This window comes from Trematomus bernacchii, unplaced genomic scaffold (genome assembly GCF_902827165.1).
Source record: "Trematomus bernacchii unplaced genomic scaffold, fTreBer1.1, whole genome shotgun sequence".
NCBI classification, from domain to species: domain Eukaryota; kingdom Metazoa; phylum Chordata; class Actinopteri; order Perciformes; family Nototheniidae; genus Trematomus; species Trematomus bernacchii.
This window is the reverse complement of record NW_022987697.1, coordinates 428,363-450,841: the sequence shown is the minus strand read 5'-3', so window position 1 is coordinate 450,841 and position 22,479 is coordinate 428,363. Positions and strand designations below refer to the sequence as shown.

General features: G+C 41.5%; 1 protein-coding gene across 1 annotated transcript in view; it reads left to right on the top strand.

Annotated features, from left to right (window-relative positions):
- Window positions 1-235: 235 nt before the first annotated feature.
- Window positions 236-22,479, top strand: part of zgc:162872 (BAR_ACAPs and ArfGap_ACAP domain-containing protein) — a gene marked incomplete at its 3' end in the record, with an annotated part of 24,440 nt that continues 2,196 nt past the window's right edge. The window contains 19 exon segments of the mRNA XM_034138478.1: window positions 236-594; window positions 695-752; window positions 1,079-1,198; window positions 1,415-1,468; window positions 1,628-1,686; window positions 2,269-2,452; window positions 4,873-4,917; window positions 9,241-9,336; window positions 9,451-9,525; window positions 9,895-9,998; window positions 10,412-10,463; window positions 13,806-13,906; window positions 14,811-14,898; window positions 15,909-15,949; window positions 15,951-16,103; window positions 19,863-19,932; window positions 20,288-20,382; window positions 20,548-20,621; window positions 21,799-21,950. Of these exon segments, the coding sequence (XP_033994369.1) occupies window positions 542-594; window positions 695-752; window positions 1,079-1,198; window positions 1,415-1,468; window positions 1,628-1,686; window positions 2,269-2,452; window positions 4,873-4,917; window positions 9,241-9,336; window positions 9,451-9,525; window positions 9,895-9,998; window positions 10,412-10,463; window positions 13,806-13,906; window positions 14,811-14,898; window positions 15,909-15,949; window positions 15,951-16,103; window positions 19,863-19,932; window positions 20,288-20,382; window positions 20,548-20,621; window positions 21,799-21,950 (1,674 nt within the window).

Sequence of the window (22,479 nt, the reverse complement as noted above, 5' to 3'; positions counted from 1 at the left end):
CATACCATCATCCCTGAAGTTCATGAGAATGTCTTTCTATCCTGGAGTTGAACCTTTTGTCTTTCTTCTAATAAAACATTCTGCATCAAACCACAATATTCTACAACACAAGCATTCATAAAATAAATGGCCACAAAATATAAAGACATTTTTTAAATAAAGTGCTTTGTGAAACGTCATCGTCGAGCAGCGTGACGTCATCTCATTAATATCCATGAGCTCGTCGTCACAGCAGGGCAGCTAGCGGACTGCAGCACAGACAGCTGTTACACTGAAAACACAACAAACACGCTTTTATTCACACTTTCATCCGACATGCGACACACACACACACACACGGACAGGAGCCTTCATTAATCGGCTGTTTGTGAAGGTGGTTGTTCGGATCCTGGGAGAAGTTTATCGGTGTTTCTTTACGGATTGTGGAGTAAAAGTGAGATGTTCTGAATGGAGCTAACTGTGAGCTAACAGGCTAACAACATGGAGAGGGTTTAATGAACTTTAAAACCACTTTAACTCGGTGACATCAACAGGGGACATCATGGACTCGCTGCTGGACTTTGAGGAGTGTGTGAAAGACTCACCTGAGTTCAGGTAAGAGAGGGAGAGAGACTCGCAGGTAAAGAACACACCTAGCATCTCCAACCCGCGCATGCGCAGAAGTCCTGATGATGTTTTATGTATTCTGTTGCAGATTGAAGCTCGAGCTGTTTGAGGCGGATGTTAATGTGCTCGAGACACACCTGGACAAGGTACACATGCTGCTAATGCTAATACTGCTAATATCCTTACAATATAAAGTCCTTAGTTTTTACATTTTGAATGCAGGACTTTTACTGAAACAGAGTATTCCTACACTCTGGTACTTCTACTTTTACTCAAGTACAATATCTGAGTACTTCTACTCAAGTACACGATCCGAGTACTTTTACTTTTACACAAGTACAAGATCTGAGTAATTTTTACATGTACAACTGTACTACTGCTATGAATACTCGTAATACTATCCAACTTACTTCATGTGGCTGACCTGTGAAGCGATCTGATTGGTCTGTCATATTTGTCTCTGACCAATCAGGTGATGAAGCTGTGCGGCAAGATGGTGGAAGCGGGACAAGTGTACAACGCAGCCAATCAGCTGTTCCTCTCCGGCCTGGCTGAGCTCTCCATGTTCCACCAGAAGGACAGCGTCATCAACGTAGGGACAACATGATCATTTCATATAATATAAAATGATATAATTCATAATTTAACAGTCACAGGGGTTATTATTGTTTTATATATATTTATTTCTTCTTAATATAATAGTTATTATTATCGTATCAGGTAGTGAAGTTCTCCGGGAGGAAAAGGCTTCGCAGAAACTCGGGTTAGTTTCCTGTTTCTGACTGACTTCCTGTTTCCTTTCCCTCAGAACTGTTTGAATCAGTTCAACCAGGGCCTGCAGGAAATGATCAGCTTCCACACTGTGAGCACACACACACACACACACACACACACACACTCACTCACTCACTCACTCACTCACTCACTCACTCACTCACTCTCACACACTCACACACACAGAAATCGTTAGTGTTTAATGTAAGACCATTTTTTAAAAATACATCTGTGTTTGTCTTCTCAGATTTTGTTCGATCAGACTCAGCGAGCCATCAGCCAGCAGCTGACCAACCTCTGCACACAGTAGGACACAGACACACACACACACACACACACACACACACACACACACACACACACACACACACACACACTCACACTCACACTCACACTCACACTCACACACTCACACTCACGCACACACATGTACTGTGCATTATTTCTAATATAAAAAATACAAGAAAATGCCTGTGATCTAAAAAACTAAACAATTAAATTAACTTATTAATTATATATATATATTAGAAATACAGAGACAAACAACAAAATAACAACAAAAAACAAAACAATTGAACTAAAATGTATTGAATTTAAATAAATCAAAAAATCTAATTAAATATGGTTCTATAAATTCATGTATTTATATATGTATTCTTTTATATATAAAAATAAGAGAAATGCCCATAAGAAAAGGAAAAATGTCAAATAAATAAATACATGATAAAAATTAATTAGAATTAATCATATTTACATAAAAAAATATTAGAATATATTATTCCTAATATTAAAAATCCATGAAATGCACATTAAGTGTTATCAATAACACACATTATTATTTTGTATGATGATGATAATAATAATAATGATGATGTTGATATTGCTCAGGTTCCTCCCCCAGCTGCTCGACACCAGGCGGGAGTTTCTGCGGATCGGGGGGGATCTGGACTCGGCGGCGCTGAAGAACTCTCAGGTTTCTCGCCACAGAGCGACGGACGCAGAGCGAGCGAGTCACCTGCTGCTCGCCACCAGGAAGTGCTACCAACACTTCGCCCTGGACTACTGTCTGCAGGTACACACACACACACACACACACACACACACACACACACACACACACAGACACACACAGTCTCGCTCACTCACTCACTGACACACTCACTCACTGACACACTGACACACACCAGGGCTCGACAGTAACGGTTGCCAGGTTGCTCTGATTGGTCAGCTCGCCCACTCTGTTCTGATGAGTCCACCACCGTTACAGCGGAACATCAGTGATTATGTTTTACAATGGCGTTTGTTAGCAACCAGGAAATGACACCAGTAATGACAAACAGATGAGAATGCTGCGTGGGGTCTGGGTGCCGTGTTGGGGGGACGTTGCGAGGCTCGCTGCTGAGGAGCGGACAGTGTGAGCTGTGTTACTGGTGTGGTTTCCTGGTTGCTGCGTGGGGTCGGCGAGACACAGCGAAACCCAGCCCGAAACCAGCCCGAGCACACACACACTCACAGCCTCGCCAATATTCATTATGAATTCCATAAATGATTGCATACAATTACAGTTTCTTATTTCTCCAGTATGAAAGCTGTCAAACAGAAGTTCAATCCATTTCTCACTTATTCTAAGAAGAAATCCTTTGAGTGGGTTAAGTACATTCTGCTCCGTTGTCCATTCACTTCCGGTAAAAGTTCCTTCAAAATAAGAGTCCCGATCTTATTACTACCAAAATAAAAGTGCAAAACGAAAACGTTACCATAGGAAAATATTGGCATAAAAATATAATCACTTCTGTAAAAAGGTAACACATTTTAAATATAGTTAGACATATTAAAGGTCATTTACAGCATTAATAATTAATATCTCATTCTTAACTGTGAATGGTTTTCATTTATTTAACATTAGAAATGTATTAGTCTGGCCAATCCAAGACTTCAATGCTGAAGGGCCGATGGATCTGTGGTGGGGGTCAGCACAGAGGTCAAGACTTCAATGCTGAAGGGCCAATGGATCTGTGGTGGGGGTCAGCACAGAGGTCAAGACTTCAATGCTGAAGGGCCAATGGATCTATGGTGGGGGTCAGCACAGAGGTCAAGACTTCAATGCTGAAGGGCCAATGGATCTATGGTGGGGGTCAGCACAAAGGTCAAGACTTCAATGCTGAAAGGCCAATGGATCTGTGGTGGGGGTCAGCACAAAGGTCAAGACTTCAATGCTGAAAGGCCGATGGATCTGTGGTGGGGGTCAGCACAAAGGTCAAGACTTCAATGCTGAAGGGCCAATGGATCTGTGGTGGGGGTCAGCACAAAGGTCAAGACTTCAATGCTGAAAGGCCGATGGATCTGTGGTGGGGGTCAGCACAGAGGTCAAGACTTCAATGCTGAAAGGCCAGTGGATCTGTGGTGGGGGTCAGCACAAAGGTCAAGACTTCAATGCTGAAAGGCCGATGGATCTGTGGTGGGGGTCAGCACAAAGGTCAAGACTTCAATGCTGAAAGGCCGATGGATCTGTGGTGGGGGTCAGCACAAAGGTCAAGACTTCAATGCTGAAAGGCCGATGGATCTATGGTGGGGGTCAGCACAGAGGTCAAGACTTCAATGCTGAAGGGCCAATGGATCTGTGGTGGGGGTCAGCACAGAGGTCAAGACTTCAATGCTGAAGGGCCAGTGGATCTGTGGTGGGGGTCAGCACAAAGGTCAAGACTTCAATGCTGAAGGGCCAATGGATCTGTGGTGGGGGTCAGCACAAAGGTCAAGACTTCAATGCTGAAGGGCCAATGGATCTGTGGTGGGGGTCAGCACAGAGGTCAAGACTTCAATGCTGAAAGGCCAATGGATCTGTGGTGGGGGTCAGCACAGAGGTCAAGACTTCAATGCTGAAAGGCCAATGGATCTGTGGTGGGGGTCAGCACAGAGGTCAAGAAAACCCACATTTGAAAGGAAGACAACGGATGATGAAGAAACTAGTGACTCAATTCATGTGTTCATCTGTGAAGAACAGCAGCTGCACTTCTGGTGTTTTGTATCCCAGCAATTGAGGGTGGACACGTTTCCTTCCACTTCAGTTTCAAATAATTGTGTTAATTACTTATTGTAAAGCATTTGAACATTCTTTTGTGTCACATGTTCATTACTAAGTTGATGTATAACTGTATAGTATCTTAATTATTTAAAATATAAGGTGACTAAAAATGGCAACCGTATTTTCAGTTTTGGCAACCAAAAGCTGATGCCTGGTTGCCTGGCAACCACTTTTAAAAGTTAGCGTTGAGCCCTGACCACACTCAAACACACTCACTCAAACACACACACTCACTCAGACACACACACACTCACACTCAAACATTCACACACGCACACACACACACTCGCACACACACACACTCAAACACACACTCACTCAGACACACACACACACACTCAAACATTCACACACGCACACACACACTCTCTCTCTCTCTAATTGATTTTGCACGATCTCGTTGTTTTCAGCTCAACACCTTCAAGACTCAGCAGAGATTGGACGTCTTAAACTCAGTGAGTTTTGTTTATTTTACTAATCTAAATCACGCTGCTGTACATTGTTGTTTTAAAGGAGTCGATCAACAGTTAAAGTTTTAAGATTATTAAACACCTGAACTGTTTAAAGAACATCTATAATCAGGGGTGCACATAACTGGTACGCAGGTACGCATGCACGGCAACAATCTGAAATGCGTACCGTCACTTTTGTCACAAAGCGCATTTGCGTACCGACGTACTTGTGAAGCTTTTCCAGAAGGCGGTTAGATCACCGGACGACAGAGTCGGTCTCCGTGTGCACAGACAGGGCTGCTGTTAACGTCGGTCTGTACAACAGCCCTGCGCTAAAACAGCTGATCACCACGTTCACACGCTCCACGGACACGAAGCTCTGTACTCCACTACCACTTCCACTTCCATGAGTGCTTATAGAGGTTCAGCCTGCTCCTGGGAACCCTGAATCTTCTACCAGAAGGTCGGAGCTGGAATTCTGGGTGGAGTATGTGGGTGGGATCAGACACCATTTTTTTTGCCTGTCTGATAATCGACTGCTCGTATATGTTTTGGAGAGATGGGTGTTTTTTAACCCCCATAATCTTCATAGCAGTCTGTACTAGGCGAGCGATCTGTGACTTTGATTGCACTGTCAAGTTACCATACCAGGCAGTGATACCTCATGATGCTCTCCAACACTGCATGATAGAACAGTAACATGAACTTGTAACAGTAACATGAATGGACACCAAGGTACTTATAGGAGCTGACCTGAGTTATGGGTTCATTGTGGATAACCACCGGCCTAAGGTCACCCACTGCCTTTGGGTCCCACACCATCTCCTCAGTCTTCTTCACATTCAACACCAGATGGTTAAAATCACACCACTGCACAAATCTCTCTATTTCAGAGTGATAAGCCGATGAACTGCTGCCTTTGTGCATCAAGCCAAGGATGGCTGTATCATCTGAGAATTTGATGATATAGTTCTCCGGGTGGATTCTCGTACAGTCGTTTGTGTACAATGTGAAGAGGACCGGGGAGCTCACACAACCCTGGGGAGCTCCTGTACTGATGGTCCGGGGCTCTGAGAGGGCATTGTTGACCCTGACATGCTGAGTGCGATTGGTTAAAAACGAAAAATACCATTTCAAGATAAAAGGATTTATACTGATCTTTATCAGTTTTTGAAGCAAGATGTGAGGCTGCAGTGTGTTAAAAGCCGAGCTGAAATCCACAAACAGTAGGCGTACATATGCCTTAGGGTCTTCCAGGTGTTTAGTGACCAGGTGTGTGATGCTATTTAGAGCATCGTCTGTGCCACGCCCTTGCTTATAGGCAAACTGAAAAGGGTCTAAATGTACATCAACCTCTTTCTTTAGCAGCGGCACCATGATCCTCTCAAAACATTTCATGACAATGGATGTCAATGCAATAGGCCTAAAATCATTGTTTACCTTTGGACAAGGTTTTTTGGGGACAGGTTTTATTATTGATTTTTTCCAGAGGGTGGGGATGGTGTGAAGATCAACAGATTTTTGAAATATGGGACACCATGCTGATGTCAGTTCTTCTGCAAATGTCTTCAGAAGGAATGCAGAGATGCCATCTGGCCCTGTGGCCTTCTTAGTACAGGTGTGTTTGAAAAGTGATTGGACCTTTAAAGGGTCAATCAGCACCCTTTCATCCTGGTCAGTAGCAGAGATTGTCTCTAATGGCGCATTTCCACTACACGGTCGGCCTCGGCCACACTCGGTACGGCTCGGTACGGCTTGGCCGCGTTGGGCCTTAACAGGGCCGACTCACTTCATGCTGCGCTTCCATTACAGTTTAGGAACTGGGGTAGTTACTATAGTAACGCAGTGTAGGCGGAGCCGTGACGTCATCTTCAATGAGAAATCCAGAAACACAACACAGCCGTTAGCTGTGAGCACTCAGAGCTCACAGCTCCTTATATATGTTCAGAAACTCGACAAAAGTTAAACAAGTACACACCACAGACTGCCTGTGTCATGGTGAATACAGTCGCTGCCTTATTTATGTCTGTATAGGCCGTTGTTGTGAGTGTGGACGGTCGGGGCATATACTGCGTTAGCTTAGCCAATCTCCATCTAGAAAAACACGAATTTTAAAAGGTTTTTCGCCTGCCGTCTGTCTGCAGACTTGACAAAGCATTAATTCATGGTTTTTACTAACCGGTATCAGTATGTTGTTACTTCGGCATCATTTTGAAACGTGTATTACAATTAAATCACGGTCAAATATGTCCATCTTGTTGTAGTTCTAGCCCTCTTGCCAGCGCTCCTCTCTCTAGTTTAGCATACTCAGCCCGACTCAGCCCTGTTTGTTGGCCCCGATAGAACCACAATTTTCTAGGGCCAGAAAAGAGGGGAAAAAGTGGCCCCGCGCCGTGCCGCGCCGGAACGAGGCCTAGTGGAAGCACAACCAAAAAAGGGGACGGCACGACACGGCACGCTTAAAGCGAGCTACGCGCTGCAATGGAAATGCGCCATTAGATGTCTGTACATTCAGAGGAGAAGTCCTGGGTTTCAAATCTCATGCTTTTTGCAGGTCATCAGAGGTACAGAGAGTTTTTTTAGCTGGAGTCATATTTGTGATTGCCTTCATAGTGTCCCAAAGTTCCTTGGAGTTCATTGTAGAAAAATTCTGTTCAATAATTTCCTTATGTCTCCTTCTAGCTTCTCTGAGCATGTGGTTAAGCTCCTTTTGCACACATTTCAGTTGCGTTTTATCCCGGTTTTTAAAAGCTATATTTTTACGATTGATGCAGTCCTTAACCTCTTTAGTTATGTATGGTTTGTTGTTGGGGTACACAGTTATTTCTTTCTGAGGTATCACATTGTCAACACAGAAGTTTATATAGTCAGTTACCGTCTCAGTAGCATTATCCACGTCCATCTCATGAAAGATACTCCACTCAGTAGAGAGAAAACATCCTTTAAGAGACTCTATGCTGTCACTAGTCCAAACCTTTACAGTCTTGGTCTGTGGTTTACTTCGCTTGAGAACCGTTTTGTAGGTAGGTATGAGATGAACAGTGTTATGGTCCGAGTTCGAAAGCGGGGGTTTGGCTCTACTCACATATGCGTTGTTCACATTTCCGTAACATTTGTCTAGAATTGTATCTCCCCGGGTCTCACATGTAACGTATTGTTGAAAACCGGGTAGTGACAGTTCAAGTTTGCAATGATTAAAGTCCCCTAGAATAAAGAGCGGAGCGTCAGGAGTGTGTAGTAGCTGCTGGTGAACACAGTCAGTGATTTGAGCTGCTGCACTTGCTGCGTTCCCGCTGGGTGGAATATAAACAGTGCAGAGTATGATATTCCCAAACTCTCTAGGCAGGTACAGGGGTCTTAGGCTCAAGCACATAAGTTCAACGTCGGGGCTGCAGATAGTCTTACGCAAAGTGTGTTGTCTGCACCACTTGTCATTGATAAATACACAGATGCCCCCACCTTTGCCTTTCCCCGACGTTTCACTCCTGTCCGAGCGGATGGGTGAAAACCCCTCCAGTTCACACAAAGAGTCGGGAATATCCTGATGAAGCCATGTCTCACAAAACACCATAATAGACGACTCACGGTACTCGAAACAGGCTGTAGCGTTGATCCGCAGCTCCTCCATTTTCCTCCGTAGCGACCTCACATTACTGAGTATCATGGAGGGTAAAGGCGGCCTGTTGCCTCTCCGTCTGAGGCGCTGCCGTACTCCTCCCCTCCTTCCCCTTCTACGGAGACGTCTCCTCGGAGCTGTAGATCGTATGTCCTCCGGCAGGTCGGGGGGTGGGAAGCTTCCCGCAGCACGGAGGGCCAGCAGTGCGTCTCTGGTGTATGACAGGGCCAAGTTGTTTCCTCCCCGTAATGTTTGGCATGGTTGAAAAAGTTCAAGGATAAAGAGTGCCAGAAGAAGTTTTGCAAGGGTCGTCATTGTTCCAACATACAGTCTCTTGATTAAAGCGTGTGGTTTAAATCAAGGACGAAACGTTTAACCAGACATAAATACACAAAACTGCAGCACGCGACAGGAGCCCGGGTCGCAGCAGTGCCGCGCCACCACGGTAATTTATAAATTTATAAATTGTTGTATTAGTTTTATGTCCTATATGAATTCATGTTGCTCTGTTGGAGGACTTCAGTCTCTCATCTCCAGATCTACCCTGTAGCAGCTGAGACATGATGACTTGAATCTTTAATCTTTACTTTAGTTAATGTGATACAGTGTACAAGTCCTGCAGGCATACGTTTAAGCATTACCATATCTGTGCAAAAGTAAAATAACTAATTTGTGTGTGTGTGTGTGTGTGTGTGTGTGTGTGTGTGCAGGTGTTCTCCTTCGTCCATGCTCAGTTCACCTTCTTCCATCAGGGCTTCGACCTGCTGCGAGACCTGGAGCCCACCATGAAGACCATGGCCGCCCAGGTGTGGGTTTTACTATCGATATTTATTTTTAATGATTCGTTTTTTTATATAAACCATGCATTTACTTGTATTTTTTTACATTACAAATTATAGTGTGTGTTTGTGTGTGTGCAGTTATCACAGCTGTCCGCAGACTGCGCTGCTAAAAGGAAAGAGCTGGAGAACACACACCTGCTGGTGCAGCAGAGGGTCAGTTATTATTATTTAATTATTAGTATTGTTATTATATATATATTTAGTAATTATGATCTAGTCTACGGCTAACCACCGTGTGTGTGTGTGTGTGTGTGTGTGTGTGTGTGTGTGTGTGTGTGTGTGTGTGTGTGTGTGTGTGTGTGTGTGTGTGTGTGTGTGTGTGTGTGTGTGTGTGTGTGTGTGTGTGTGTGTGTGTGTGTGTGTGTGTGTGTGTGTGTGTGTGTGTGTGTGTGTGTGTGGTGTGTGTGTGTGTGTGTGTGTGTGTGTGTGTGTGTGTGTGTGTGTGTGTGTGTGTGTGTGTGTGTGTGTGTGTGTGTGTGTGTGTGTGTGTGTGTGTGTGTGTGTGTGTGTGTGTGTGTTCAGGACGCTTCAGGGGAGCCGCTGGTCGTCCCGTGTCCCGGCAGCGAGGATCTGATCCAGGGTTACCTCTTCAAACGCTCCCGCAGGAAAACCAAGACCTGGAAGAGGTTCACACACACCTAGATATATTCACATCTGTAACTACTCATTGTATCTGTGTGTGTGTTATCACAATGACATTTTATTAATACATTATTTTATTTCTTAACATTTTTGCTCTAAAATATCTTTTATCTGGAGATTTTCCCACTTTTTTTTACAGGATTTTTATTTCACTTTCATAGAAAAAGATAGTCTGGTTATATTCCAATTATTTTCTATGAGATATTACAAATGCTTTCTTTTGAATATAACGACTCCTTCTTGGAACAAATCGACAACTATTTATAAACATTTCTGCAGCTTTTCCTAAATGTTACCTACTTTTAGGAAGCCTTTCGATACCACGTATAACACCTCTGTAACATGTATAATATTAGTATATTGCAGTATTTAACCCTTTAACCGTATGAACTTTCAGAGGCTGGTTTTCCATCAGAGACAACCAACTGATTTACAGAAAGTCACACAAGGTAAGAAAACCAGTTTATTTTCTGTCTCTTCCTTTGATTATTTTACAGCAATACGAGAGAACTCGGCTCCAAATCCCCCGTCTCCAACACGACCCTCCCCATCGATATCACAACAGTTGCCCTCCCTCGAGCCTCTCATCCGCCAAGAAGTCAAATCCCCATTTTTCCACTTTAAGGGGACCTATCATGCAAAATGCACTTTCTGATGTCTTCTCTACATCACCATGTGTCCCCGGTGTGTCCCCGGTGTGTCAGGGAACTCACGCAGCGTCAGGAAATAAAACCCTCTCTCTTTTCCTCCGTACCCAAATCTCTAAAAACGGGGGAACAACAGAGCTGATCCAGATTTGCGTCCGATATGACGTAATATCTGAAATGTGGACCCACGGCCCTATCAGAAACGTTGCTATCAGAAACAATGCCCGACTGTTTTGGACGTAATATGGTCTGTGTTTACATTAGCATCGCTAACACTCAGAGCTAACCTGTACTGGAGAGCATGTGTGTGAAGAAGCAGGAAATAAAAAGGAACTCACCTTGTGGTATAACCGGCAAGAGAGAAAGCCTTTGAGCTCCATACTGTTTCAGAGAGAATCCTTGATAATCCATGATATGGAGTTTCATCACGGCAGCATTTAGTTTAGACAGTAGCTGCCGGGTCCCGCATGAGCTCAGACCCCTCCTTTTTAAAGCTTTATACCCCAAATCAGCACTTTAGAAACAGGAAGTGAAATAGAGGGACATGAGGCATGGCTAGAATGGGTGATCTGTTTGGTGTTTGGAGCAAAACACTTCATAGACATGTTTTTTATATATTTGTATATATCTGAGACCTATGCTATTGCCTACAAATAGCATGACAGGTGACCTTTAAGATAAAATCTTAAAGTAGGGGGTTTAAAGTTTCCAGAGCCACTTCCAACATACTGAGTGTGATTTCAACGCACAAATAATCCATTTCTCAGGATGAATCCATACATTTTCCATTTTCACCACACATCCCTCCTTCTGAGTGTGTGTGGTTGGTCTAGCTTTCCTCCGTCTAAAAACAACCCCTTCCCCATAAACAGACATAATATAGCAAATAGGAGATCAAGGGGTGTCAACAAATATATTCAGAAGGTAAACAACTAAGGTGAGTAGGTAAATATTCAACAACTAATATCTGTACACCATGTATACTAATAAATCAAGACATGTTGAACAATTAAAATAAAAACAAAACGTATTTAATAAAGTTAGTTAAATGGCTCCGACATATCCAGCTCTTAATTGTGGCTTCAAATAGCAAAACATTCGCTCTTATAAGAAGCACTGATCCCAGTTTGGGACATGCTTGTGTTGCAGCAGAATAAAAAGACAAGGCATTGCACAATAAAAAAATGTTTATTCCCTTATACTGCAAAGACCCGACCCTCTCTATCAGCAGCTGAACGACTCCTCCACGCCTTCGTTTCCTCCCCCCTTGAATACTTTAACTCCCTTCTCTACGGTGTCAGCTCCCTCCCCTCAATATAAACCAGTCTCCTCACACACACACCCAGTCCTCAAAGACCTTCTCTGGCTTCCTGTCTCCCATTAACTACTAAATACTGACCCTCCCCGACAAAGCCCTCCAACATCTGGCGTGTTTCTCAATGTCGAGGACGCTTCCTTGGTAGTACCGAGTCACTTGCTTCAGAAGCGAGGCAAGAATCCTTCCTAGCCTCGCAAAACGAAGAATGGTGGAACAGGCTAACAGGCTAACAGGCTAACGGGTGTGCGTCATATGCGAGGCCCCGCCTTACATGGAGCGCGATTTCCGCCAAAGATTTGGGAAATTGGTCCGTGCGCAAAGCATTGTGGGGATTTTAAGACCGCGGAGGATACACATGTGCAGCCTCGAAATTTCTCGCTACGAAGGACGCCGGCCTCGGTAGAATTCCAAGGAGCCTGGACATTGGAACAGTCCTTCGGCGGGACTCGATGACGTAGCATCCTTGAAATAGTGGCTCTGGAGGATCCTTCCTTGACATTGAGAAACACCCTTGGTCCCCCAATATCTCACTGACTTTCTCACCCCCTACCAACCCCCCAAAGCCCCTCAGATCCCCCTACCAACCCCCCAAAGCCCCTCAGATCCCCCTACCAACCCCCCAAAGCCCCTCAGATCCCCCTACCAACCCCCCAAAGCCCCTCAGATCCCCCTACCAACCCCCCACAGCCCCTCAGATCCCCCTACCAACCCCCCAAAGCCCCTCAGATCCCCCTACCAACCCCCCAAAGCCTGCAGTTCGGCTGTAGTTCCTTTATAGCATCACGTTAGCATTTTGCTTCTGGACATTAGATTTATGATTCTAACATTATAAAAGTAGGGTAGACATGTGGAGATTATCCGGCTGAACAAAACGTGCATTTATCAAACAGGCTCATTTTCCACAGACCTTATTTTTTACAATATTCCAAAATCCTCTGGAGAAATCCCGTTGCTTTTTTGTCGAGGGAACCGGCAGCTTCCTGCAGGGTGAATACGTCCTCCCTGCCGCTCTATTGGGCTTTTAGCTTATCAACTTAGATCGGTTAGAAAATGTTTTCAACTTTAATTGACTGAATTTATTTGAAACATTGGGCTTATTAACACATGAATTCTACTGTGTGAAATCCTCATCTATCCATGCTGTGGATCGTCTCTCAGGGTTCTTAAAAACCTGGAAAAGTCATGGAAATTCAAAATGCTAATTCCAGGCCCTGGAAAAGTTGCATCAAATATAATTTATATTTTAACTAATCGCCGAAATAGTAATACTATAATGATAATAAATACTGTATCGTATAGTAAGGAAACGTAAAATGGCATTTAACTGACGAGGTGTTTTGCTGGTGAGAGATTTCAGTTGCTTTAGCCTGTAGAAGCTAGTAAGCCTACTATTTGATTTGTTTTAGAAAGGCACAACATGTTTCATATGCAGACCTTATTTTCCTGTTCCATGTTAAAATAAACCATTTTCAGTGGTACCGCTAAGAAAGAGTAATGTTTTTGGTCATGGAAAATGAGGTAAAGGTCATGGAGAAGTCATTGGTGAAAAAGTGTATGAACCCTGGTCTCTGTTTGTACGTATTTATATAAATAGTTATCACCGCAATCATTTAATTTTGTCTTAATGTACATTATTTCATTTCATATTTTTACATGTATATAGACTTCTTGCATAACTTTTTATTTATTCTTTTGTATTTTATTATATATGTTGCATTGTTGGAGGAGCTCAGGTCAGAAGAATTTCATGCCATTTCTACCCTGAAGCTGCTGAGCATCTGATGATAACACCTTTGAGTCTTGAGTTCCTGTGGTTTGTTCTGCAGGAGGCGTCGGTGGTTTTGTTCGAGGATCTGCGACTGTGTGCCGTCAAATCTCTGGAGAACATCGACCGGCGCTTCTGCTTCGATCTGCTCTCTGTGCAGAAGTGAGTCCTGATTATCAACCAGCTTTATAAATAACATATTATTATTATTATTATTATTAGAGAAGTTGGTACCACTTTACAATAAGTCTACCCGTTTAAAGGGTTTACGAATAGTTTGTATGTAATGTATTAATTAGGTTGTGAACACTTTATAAATCATTAATAAGCTTTTATAAGACATGAGATAAACAGGGCAACTGTGACCGGTCGCTTGCCAAATAGTGAGCCCACATGTATCTGTACTGCCAAGTCTTATATTGGCTACTTAGCTTACTTTGTCTTCTTCATCAGCCAGCATCCTTGGTATCTGTTGCTCACTGAGTTGACCAATATAAGGCTTAGTCATCTTGCCAAATAGTGAGCCTGTGTTGAACTACGTTAGAACTGGTTTATAAATTATTCTTAATGATTAATAAAGTGTTCACAACCTAATTCATAACCTAATTACAAACCCTTTATGAATCCTTTAAGGGTAGTCTTATTGTAAAGTGGTACCAATTAAAGTTTTACATGCAAGGAATCTGCTCTGGTGCACGGCATGCTACAGAAAATGCAAAATAAAAGCAAGTATTGCAAAGAAAAATCTAGAAACACAAGTAAAAAAATACAATAAATTACAAATGAAATAAGAATGAATACTAATTAGCCTCAGAGAGTATCAATTAATTTAGTATTATTATCACAGTTGTTATTCTTGCTTTCATTAAAGTTAGGAAGATATTTATTATTTCTTTTTAATTATAATGGTTTTTATTGATTGTACCCTCTTTTTATTTTCATGTTAGACATAATGCATAATATATACATTTATTTATTATTTATTCAACATTATTTGTTGTTGTTTTGTTGTGCATTTCTTGTATTTTGAATATACACATGATGCTGTTATATTGTGTATTCTCAGGAGCTGTGCTCTGCAGGCGGATTCTGAGGAGGTGAAGCAGTCGTGGCTCGAAGCTCTGCAGGGAAGCATCGACCTCGCCTACAGACAGGTACAGACAGCTACAGACAGACAGGTACAGACAGACAGGTACAGACAGACATACACTCGGGTACAGACAGGTACAGACACACAGGTACAGACAGGCACGGACAGAGAACAGACACTCAGGTACAGACAGGTGAAGACACTCAGGTACAGACACTCGGGTACAGACAGAGAATAGACACTCAGGTACAGACAGGTACAGACACTCGGGTACAGACAGAGAATAGACACTCAGGTACAGACAGGTACAGACACTCGGGTACAGACAGAGAATAGACACTCAGGTACAGACAGGTACAGACACTCGGGTACAGACAGAGAATAGACACTCAGGTACAGACAGGTACAGACACTCGGGTACAGACAGAGAATAGACACTCAGGTACAGACACTCGGGTACAGACAGAGAATAGACACTCAGGGACAGACAGGTACAGACACTCGGGTACAGACAGAGAATAGACACTGAGGGACAGACAGGTACAGACACTCGGGTACAGACAGAGAATAGACACTCAGGGACAGACAGGTACAGACACTCGGGTACAGACAGAGAATAGACACTCAGGTACAGACACTCGGGTACAGACAGAGAATAGACACTCAGGTACAGACAGGTACAGACACTCGGGTACAGACAGAGAATAGACACTCAGGTACAGACACTCGGGTACAGACAGAGAATAGACACTCAGGTACAGACACTCGGGTACAGACAGAGAATAGACACTCAGGTACAGACACTCGGGTACAGACAGAGAATAGACACTCAGGGACAGACAGGTACAGACACTCGGGTACAGACAGAGAATAGACACTCAGATACAGACACTCGGGTACAGACAGAGAATAGACACTCAGGTACAGACAGGTATTGTATCCTCTGCAGACCATTAACATGCACTGAACCTATATAACTTTACAGGAGAGGGGAAACTACATGAGAACAAGATGATGGCCTCTTTAAAAAGTTCCTAATGTAATGAAACGTCCCTCCCATGTGTTCCTCCCCAGCCTAAAGAGGCTCCTCCCCCTCAGGGTGGGGGCGACTCCTCCCCCGGCCCCCCCCCCTCAGAGGCAGTCTGTGCTGGGCGAGGCGTTCAGGGCCCCCGGGAACATGCTGTGCTGCGACTGTGGAGAGGAGGAGCCTCGCTGGGCCTCCATCAACCTGGGGGTCACCGTCTGCATCCAGTGCTCCGGCATTCACCGGTCAGTATACTTTCTATGATATAGTGTTTAATATACACTATATACACCGGTCAGTACCAATACTTTATATGATATAGTGTTTAATATACACTATATACACCGGTCAGTACCAATACTTAGGCCTGTCACGATAATTAATTTCGTTGGACGATACATTTTCCCGGAAATTATTGCGATAAACGATAATATTGTCGGCACCGTTGTAAGACCATTTTAGACCACTGACATAATGATAATATATAATCAGGGATGCAAACTTGTCACCTTTCGGCGAAATTCGCCGTTTTGAATCCAAAATAGGTCGTTTGTGTGATTCATGTAGATCTGCAATAAAAATATTTTTGGGGTATGGGGGGGGTCTGGGACCCGGAGTAATCTGCGGCCGCAAGCTGTTATGTGCCATCATGACACGCATGGTGTTCTTTTTTTATATATTCTAATGCAGCGTGAGCTGTGTGCTCGAGTCTTCCTGCCTGTCGGCTCTGCTCATGGATGTATAATAAGGCTCTGCTGCTCCGGGATGAGGGTCTAGCTTCAGCAGCTACATTACCTACGGGTGCGTTCGTTAATATTAACTGTGCGGTCCGGAGTCACTGTGGCACAGACTGGACCGCTGGTGAACAGCTGTTAGAACGGGCCGTTCAGGTGTTCAGAGCAGAGCTCCCTGTTGGAGCGGCAGAGCGTGATGTGAACTGAAAAGTTTTCCTGTCGCAATATTATCGTTGAGCTAGCTAGCATACATTGTCACTATCTGCTGACGTTAGCTTTAGCCTTTGTTTTCAAATAGTGTTTTTCATAGGCTATAAACGGAGGTGGTATAAGTATATATCTTGTACTTGAGTAAAAGTAGAAGCACTCAGATCTTGTACTTAGTAAAAGTAGAAGTACTCGGATCTTGTACTTGAGTAAAAGTAGAAGTACTCGGATCTTGTACTTAGTAAAAGTAGAAGTACTCGGATCTTGTACTTAGTAAAAGTAGAAGTACTCGGATCTTGTACTTGAGTAAAAGTAGAAGTACTCGGATCTTGTACTTGAGTAAAAGTAGAAGTACTCGGATCTTGTACTTAGTAAAAGTAGAAGTACTCGGATCTTGTACTTGAGTAAAAGTAGAAGTACTCGGATCTTGTACTTAGTAAAAGTAGAAGTACTCGGATCTTGTACTTGAGTAAAAGTAGAAGTACTCGGATCTTGTACTTAGTAAAAGTAGAAGTACTCGGATCTTGTACTTAGTAAAAGTAGAAGTACTCAGATCTTGTACTTGAGTCAAAGTAGAAGTACCAGAGTGTAGGAATATTCTGTTACAGTAAAAGTCCTGCATTCAAAATGTTCCTCAAGTAAAAGTATAAAAGTATTATCATCAAAATATAGTTAAAGTAGCGACAGTAAAAGTAGTCATTGTGCAGATTGGTCCATTTCAGAATAATATATATGATATGTTTTATAATGATTGATCATGAAAGTGTTCTCAAAGCTGGTAAAGGTGCATCTAGTTTGAATGACTTTGTATACTGCAGGGTAGCTTGTGGATTTACTCCAAGTGGAACTAAAGTCTGATTTAACACTTGATTATATTTCACATCATTCATCCACATCTGTGAAGTAACTAAAGGTGTTAAATACATGTAGTGGAGTAGAAGTACACCATGTACCTCTGAACTGCAGAGGAGTAGAAGTACACAGTAGCAACACATTGAAATACTTAAATAAAGTACAAGTATCTCAAAATTGTACCCAAGTATAGTACTTGTTGAGTTTATGAACTTAGTTACTTTACACCACTGGCTATAAAGATAGAAAGACTAAGCCTTGCACAGAGGCATGACAATACATTTTCAAAATGCTCAACAGTGCTGCCAAAATTATAAACTGACTGCTACACTGCGCGTTTCTGTTATTATTAACTGCTTTAGTTGTTCTGACTGCTAACATCCTGTTGTTCCTCATTTTAAAGCCGATATTCCGTGGGGTCGGGGGGCTCGGATCCTTGTCACCTTTTTCATACCTGATGAGTTTGCATCCCTGATAATAATAATTCAAGAACATCCTTTCAAACAGATCTTTTTATTGAACATCCAACATTGCAAATGAAATGTGAAATAATATTCAAATATATAAATTATATATAATAAATAAAACAAATTTAAAGTGGACCTATCATGCTATATTTGAATAATATAGTGTAGGACCATACCTATATAAGGCATATTTATACTTTTTTTTTCAAAATACCAAACAGATCATGCATTTTAGCCATGCCTCATTTTGCTCAATTTGACAATTTTTAGCTCTGTTTTAGCAAGGGCTGATTCAGTGAGAACAGCACCACCTACAGGCCTGGCATATGTACTACAGCGTCTCCAGCGCTTTCGAACGGCAATGCCGTGGCTGTCTCCTCCTGATTGGTGGAGTTGGCCCAATAGCCGTAGCGCCACCGTCCTGACGTCAGGACAGTGTTCAAATCTGGATCAGTTTTTATCAGATCCGTTGCAGCCCCTTTTTTAGAGATTTGGGTATGGAGGAAAATAGAGAGGGTTGTGTTTTCTGACACTTGGTGAGTTCCCTGGAATACCGGGGACACATATTCATGTAGAAAAGACGTACACAAGTGCATTTTGCATGATAGGTCCCCTTTAAAGTATAACAAATTAATTAAATCACACACAACCAAAACAATCAATTAAATAGACTCAGGCTGGAAAACAGAGCTCTCTCTCTCTCATATATATATATATATATATATATATATATATATATATATAATATATATATATATATATATATATATATATATATATATATATATATATAAATATATATGAGCACACATTGTCTCACAAGCAAAAAAACCCTCCTTAAAAAAGCAGTCAAGTGTACAGTCCACGGTCCATACAAAGACCCAGATGCCTCAACAGGCCATATCCAAATCTGTATTTCAAAGATTTCGAGCAAGGAACACCAACATGTCGGGAAAATGCATCTTTGATTGTAAACTGTCGGGAAGGTGGGGGCTCTCCATCTCCAGCTGCCGTGTTTGCTCCCAGCTGAGGAAACGGAATGGGGTTTTGTGTTTCAGATGCAGTTTAAGGTTGGTCGTATCGCTAGCTTTTGTTGCTACCTTTTTAAAACAAATGTGACACACCGCCCGGCTCATTCAAGTCCGTAGGTTCGCCTCGTTGATTTGGCTTACATCCAAAATATTCCCACACCGGAGATGTGGTATTAGGTTTTGCAACCACTTCCATTTAACTTCAAATTCCCCTGGAGTAAGTCACACGTTGTCTCCTGCTTGTCTCTATATTATTCATTTGGCTGCTACACTGCTGCACGCGGATTGTCCTGACCTGGCTGTGTGTGAGCCCCTCACAGCGCGCCGGGCTAAAATGCTGGTCACATCCTTATGTAAACAAACACGCATGTAAACGGCAATTTATCGAGCTCAGAAAAGTTATCGAGTCCATTTTTATTTATCGTACGATAAGTCAATTTATTGATTATCGCGACAGGCCTACCAATACTTTATATGATATAGTGTTTAATATACACACACAGTACTATACCTACAGTATATTAAATAATGCATATTTTATATATACACTGTACTATCCGATATACACATAATCTTATACTATGTTTTTAATACAAATGTTCTTACAAATTGATATTAGGGTAAAAATGTCAATACATCTCTAGAAAATGTAATAAATATGTTAAATGTGTGAATTTCAAAAACTAATCAAACAAAAAATGTTGTGTTTCCAGGAGTCTGGGAGTCCACCTGTCCAAGGTGAGGTCTCTCACTCTGGACTCCTGGGAGGCAGAGCAGCTGAAGGTAACACACACACACACACACACACACAGACAGACACACACTTGACATTTTAAACTGTATACCCCGTTTATCTAGGCCCTTTTTGTTTTATGTATACATGTCACACTGTAGGACTGCGGGAAACGATATTTCGATATTTCTGGATGTATAACACATGTAGAATTTTTGACAATAAAGCTGACTTTGACTTTGACACACACACACACACACACACACACACACACACACACACCACACCACACCACACCACACCACACCAAACACTGACACACACTTGTTGACAAAATATGAAAACACACTTAATGTATAATTTAATTTGAATCCTCTTCCTCTTCCTCCTCCTCTTCCTCCTCAGCTGCTGTGTATTCTGGGTAATAACGTGGTGAACAGGATCTACGAGGCTCGATGTTCGGATGAAGGACGAGTCAAACCCCGATCCGACAGCTCGAGGTGAAACAAACGTCTCTTATTAAATCTCAAACCGTCACATCACGTGTGTTTGAGTCTCCGCTTCAGAGAGGCTTCTTCTTCCTGCTCTTCTGTCGCTGTGCATCCTTCAGGGAGGATTCGTGTGAGTTTTAAAACTAAATTAATAAGATGAATGTTTTCTTTCAGATCAGAGAAAGAGGCGTGGATCAAAGAGAAATATGTGGAGAAGAGATTTGTGCAGAGCAGCTCAGAGGGAGCGGGTGAGTGCAGCAGGAAGGAAACTCATTAAAGGAACATTCGTTTTATTTAGTGTTCAACGCCCTCTACAATTAAACACCATGTAATCCAGCAGAGAAGAATAGACGGACATTTTTCAGAAATGTTTTTTTTTTTTTTTTCTCTCAAGTCAAAATATCTTAATATTTGGAAAAAAAGTATTTTATGAGAAAAATAATCTGAATATTTTTTGGATCAAAGAAATTTGAATACTTTAAGAAAATAATAATTTTTTGAAAAGAAAAGAAAAAATCAATATTTTGGGGATATTTTTCTTGAGTGAAAATAATGAGATTAATAATCTAAATATATATTTTTTTAAATAAATCTTTGGGACAAAAAATATTCCGAAAAATAAAAAAGTTTAATATTTTGACTGAACATTTCATTGGAAAAAATCTCAGGTACAAAAAATAAATATTTTAACTAAAAAACTGAATCTTTTGAGTCAAAATATTCTCAATACTTTTAGAAAAATATGTTTGAATACTTTAACTATACTTTCATTTTTTTTTTTTAAAGCTTAATATTTTGACCAAAACATTTTTGGACTGATAGAAAAAAAAGTTTCTCAGAAAGAAAAGAAAAGCTATATTTTAATGAAAAATTGAATCTTTTGAGACAAAAATATTCTCATGTTATATATATATATGTTTCTTTGTTAAGCGACCTTGGGTTGATGAAAGGCTCTATATCAATTAAAGTTATTATTATTATTAATACTTTTAGGAAAATACGTTTTAATACTTTAAGGAAAAAAAGTACTTGTTTGAGAGAAAAATGGCTAAATATTTTTGCTAAACAAAGAAATAAAAAACTTGAATATTTTGAGGAGGAAAAAGATAAATATTTCTTTTTAATATTTTGACCAAAAATGTTTTGGACTAATAACAAAAAAAATGAATCTTTTGAGACAAAAATATCCTCAATACTTTTTAAGTTAAAATATAAAAATATATTAAGTGGAAAAAAAGTCTTAGAAATAAAATAAAGGCTCAATATTTCATATTTAAACCACGATGACTCTCCGTGTGCTCTGTGTGATTTCTAAGTGGATTTATAGTTAGTTCTGGATGGGTCCGTGATAATGATGATCTGTATAAAGACTCAACAATCCTCCAGTCACATTAAATCCAGTTATTATCTCTCGTCACGCTGCAGGGAAGGCGGCGGCCGGGCGGCGTCTGTACCGGGCGGCCATGGCGGGGGATCTGGTTGCCATGGCAGCGGCGTTGGCCGAGGGGTCTGAGGTCAACGGGAGCATCGGCGAGGACGGGGGGGGGCGAACCCCGCTGATAGGAGCCGCTATCGGGGTGAGCAGGAAATATATATTAATATACAAGTCCTGCATCCAATACCCAACTAATGTAGAATATATGATCAATAAAATGTGTATCAAGTGTTGATATCTTTCTGTTAGTAAAATCTCACTGGTCTCCGGCTTGAGCTTCAATATCAGGAACCATGTATTCATTATCTTCTCAAGAATGGAAGTAGTCATCACATACAATATCAAAATTCTGATTTTTTCTCAAAATTCTGATTTTTTCTAAAAATTCTGACTTTTTCTCAAAATTCTGACTTTTTCTCAAGATCTCAAAACTTTCAGAATTTCCTTCCTCTTTTTTTCAGATACAATTTTTTACATATTTTGGATAAAAGTTTATTTAGCTTTAGTATGAGGAGAATTTTCTCCAAGTCAAAGTAAAACGTTAAAAGTACTGATTGTGCATTAAAGAAATATATTGTTTAACTTTTCTGATAGTTTGTGAATATTTTTTTACAATAATACTTTATATGGTACTTTTCATGTATTTGTATGGACAAACTTTCACGCTCAAA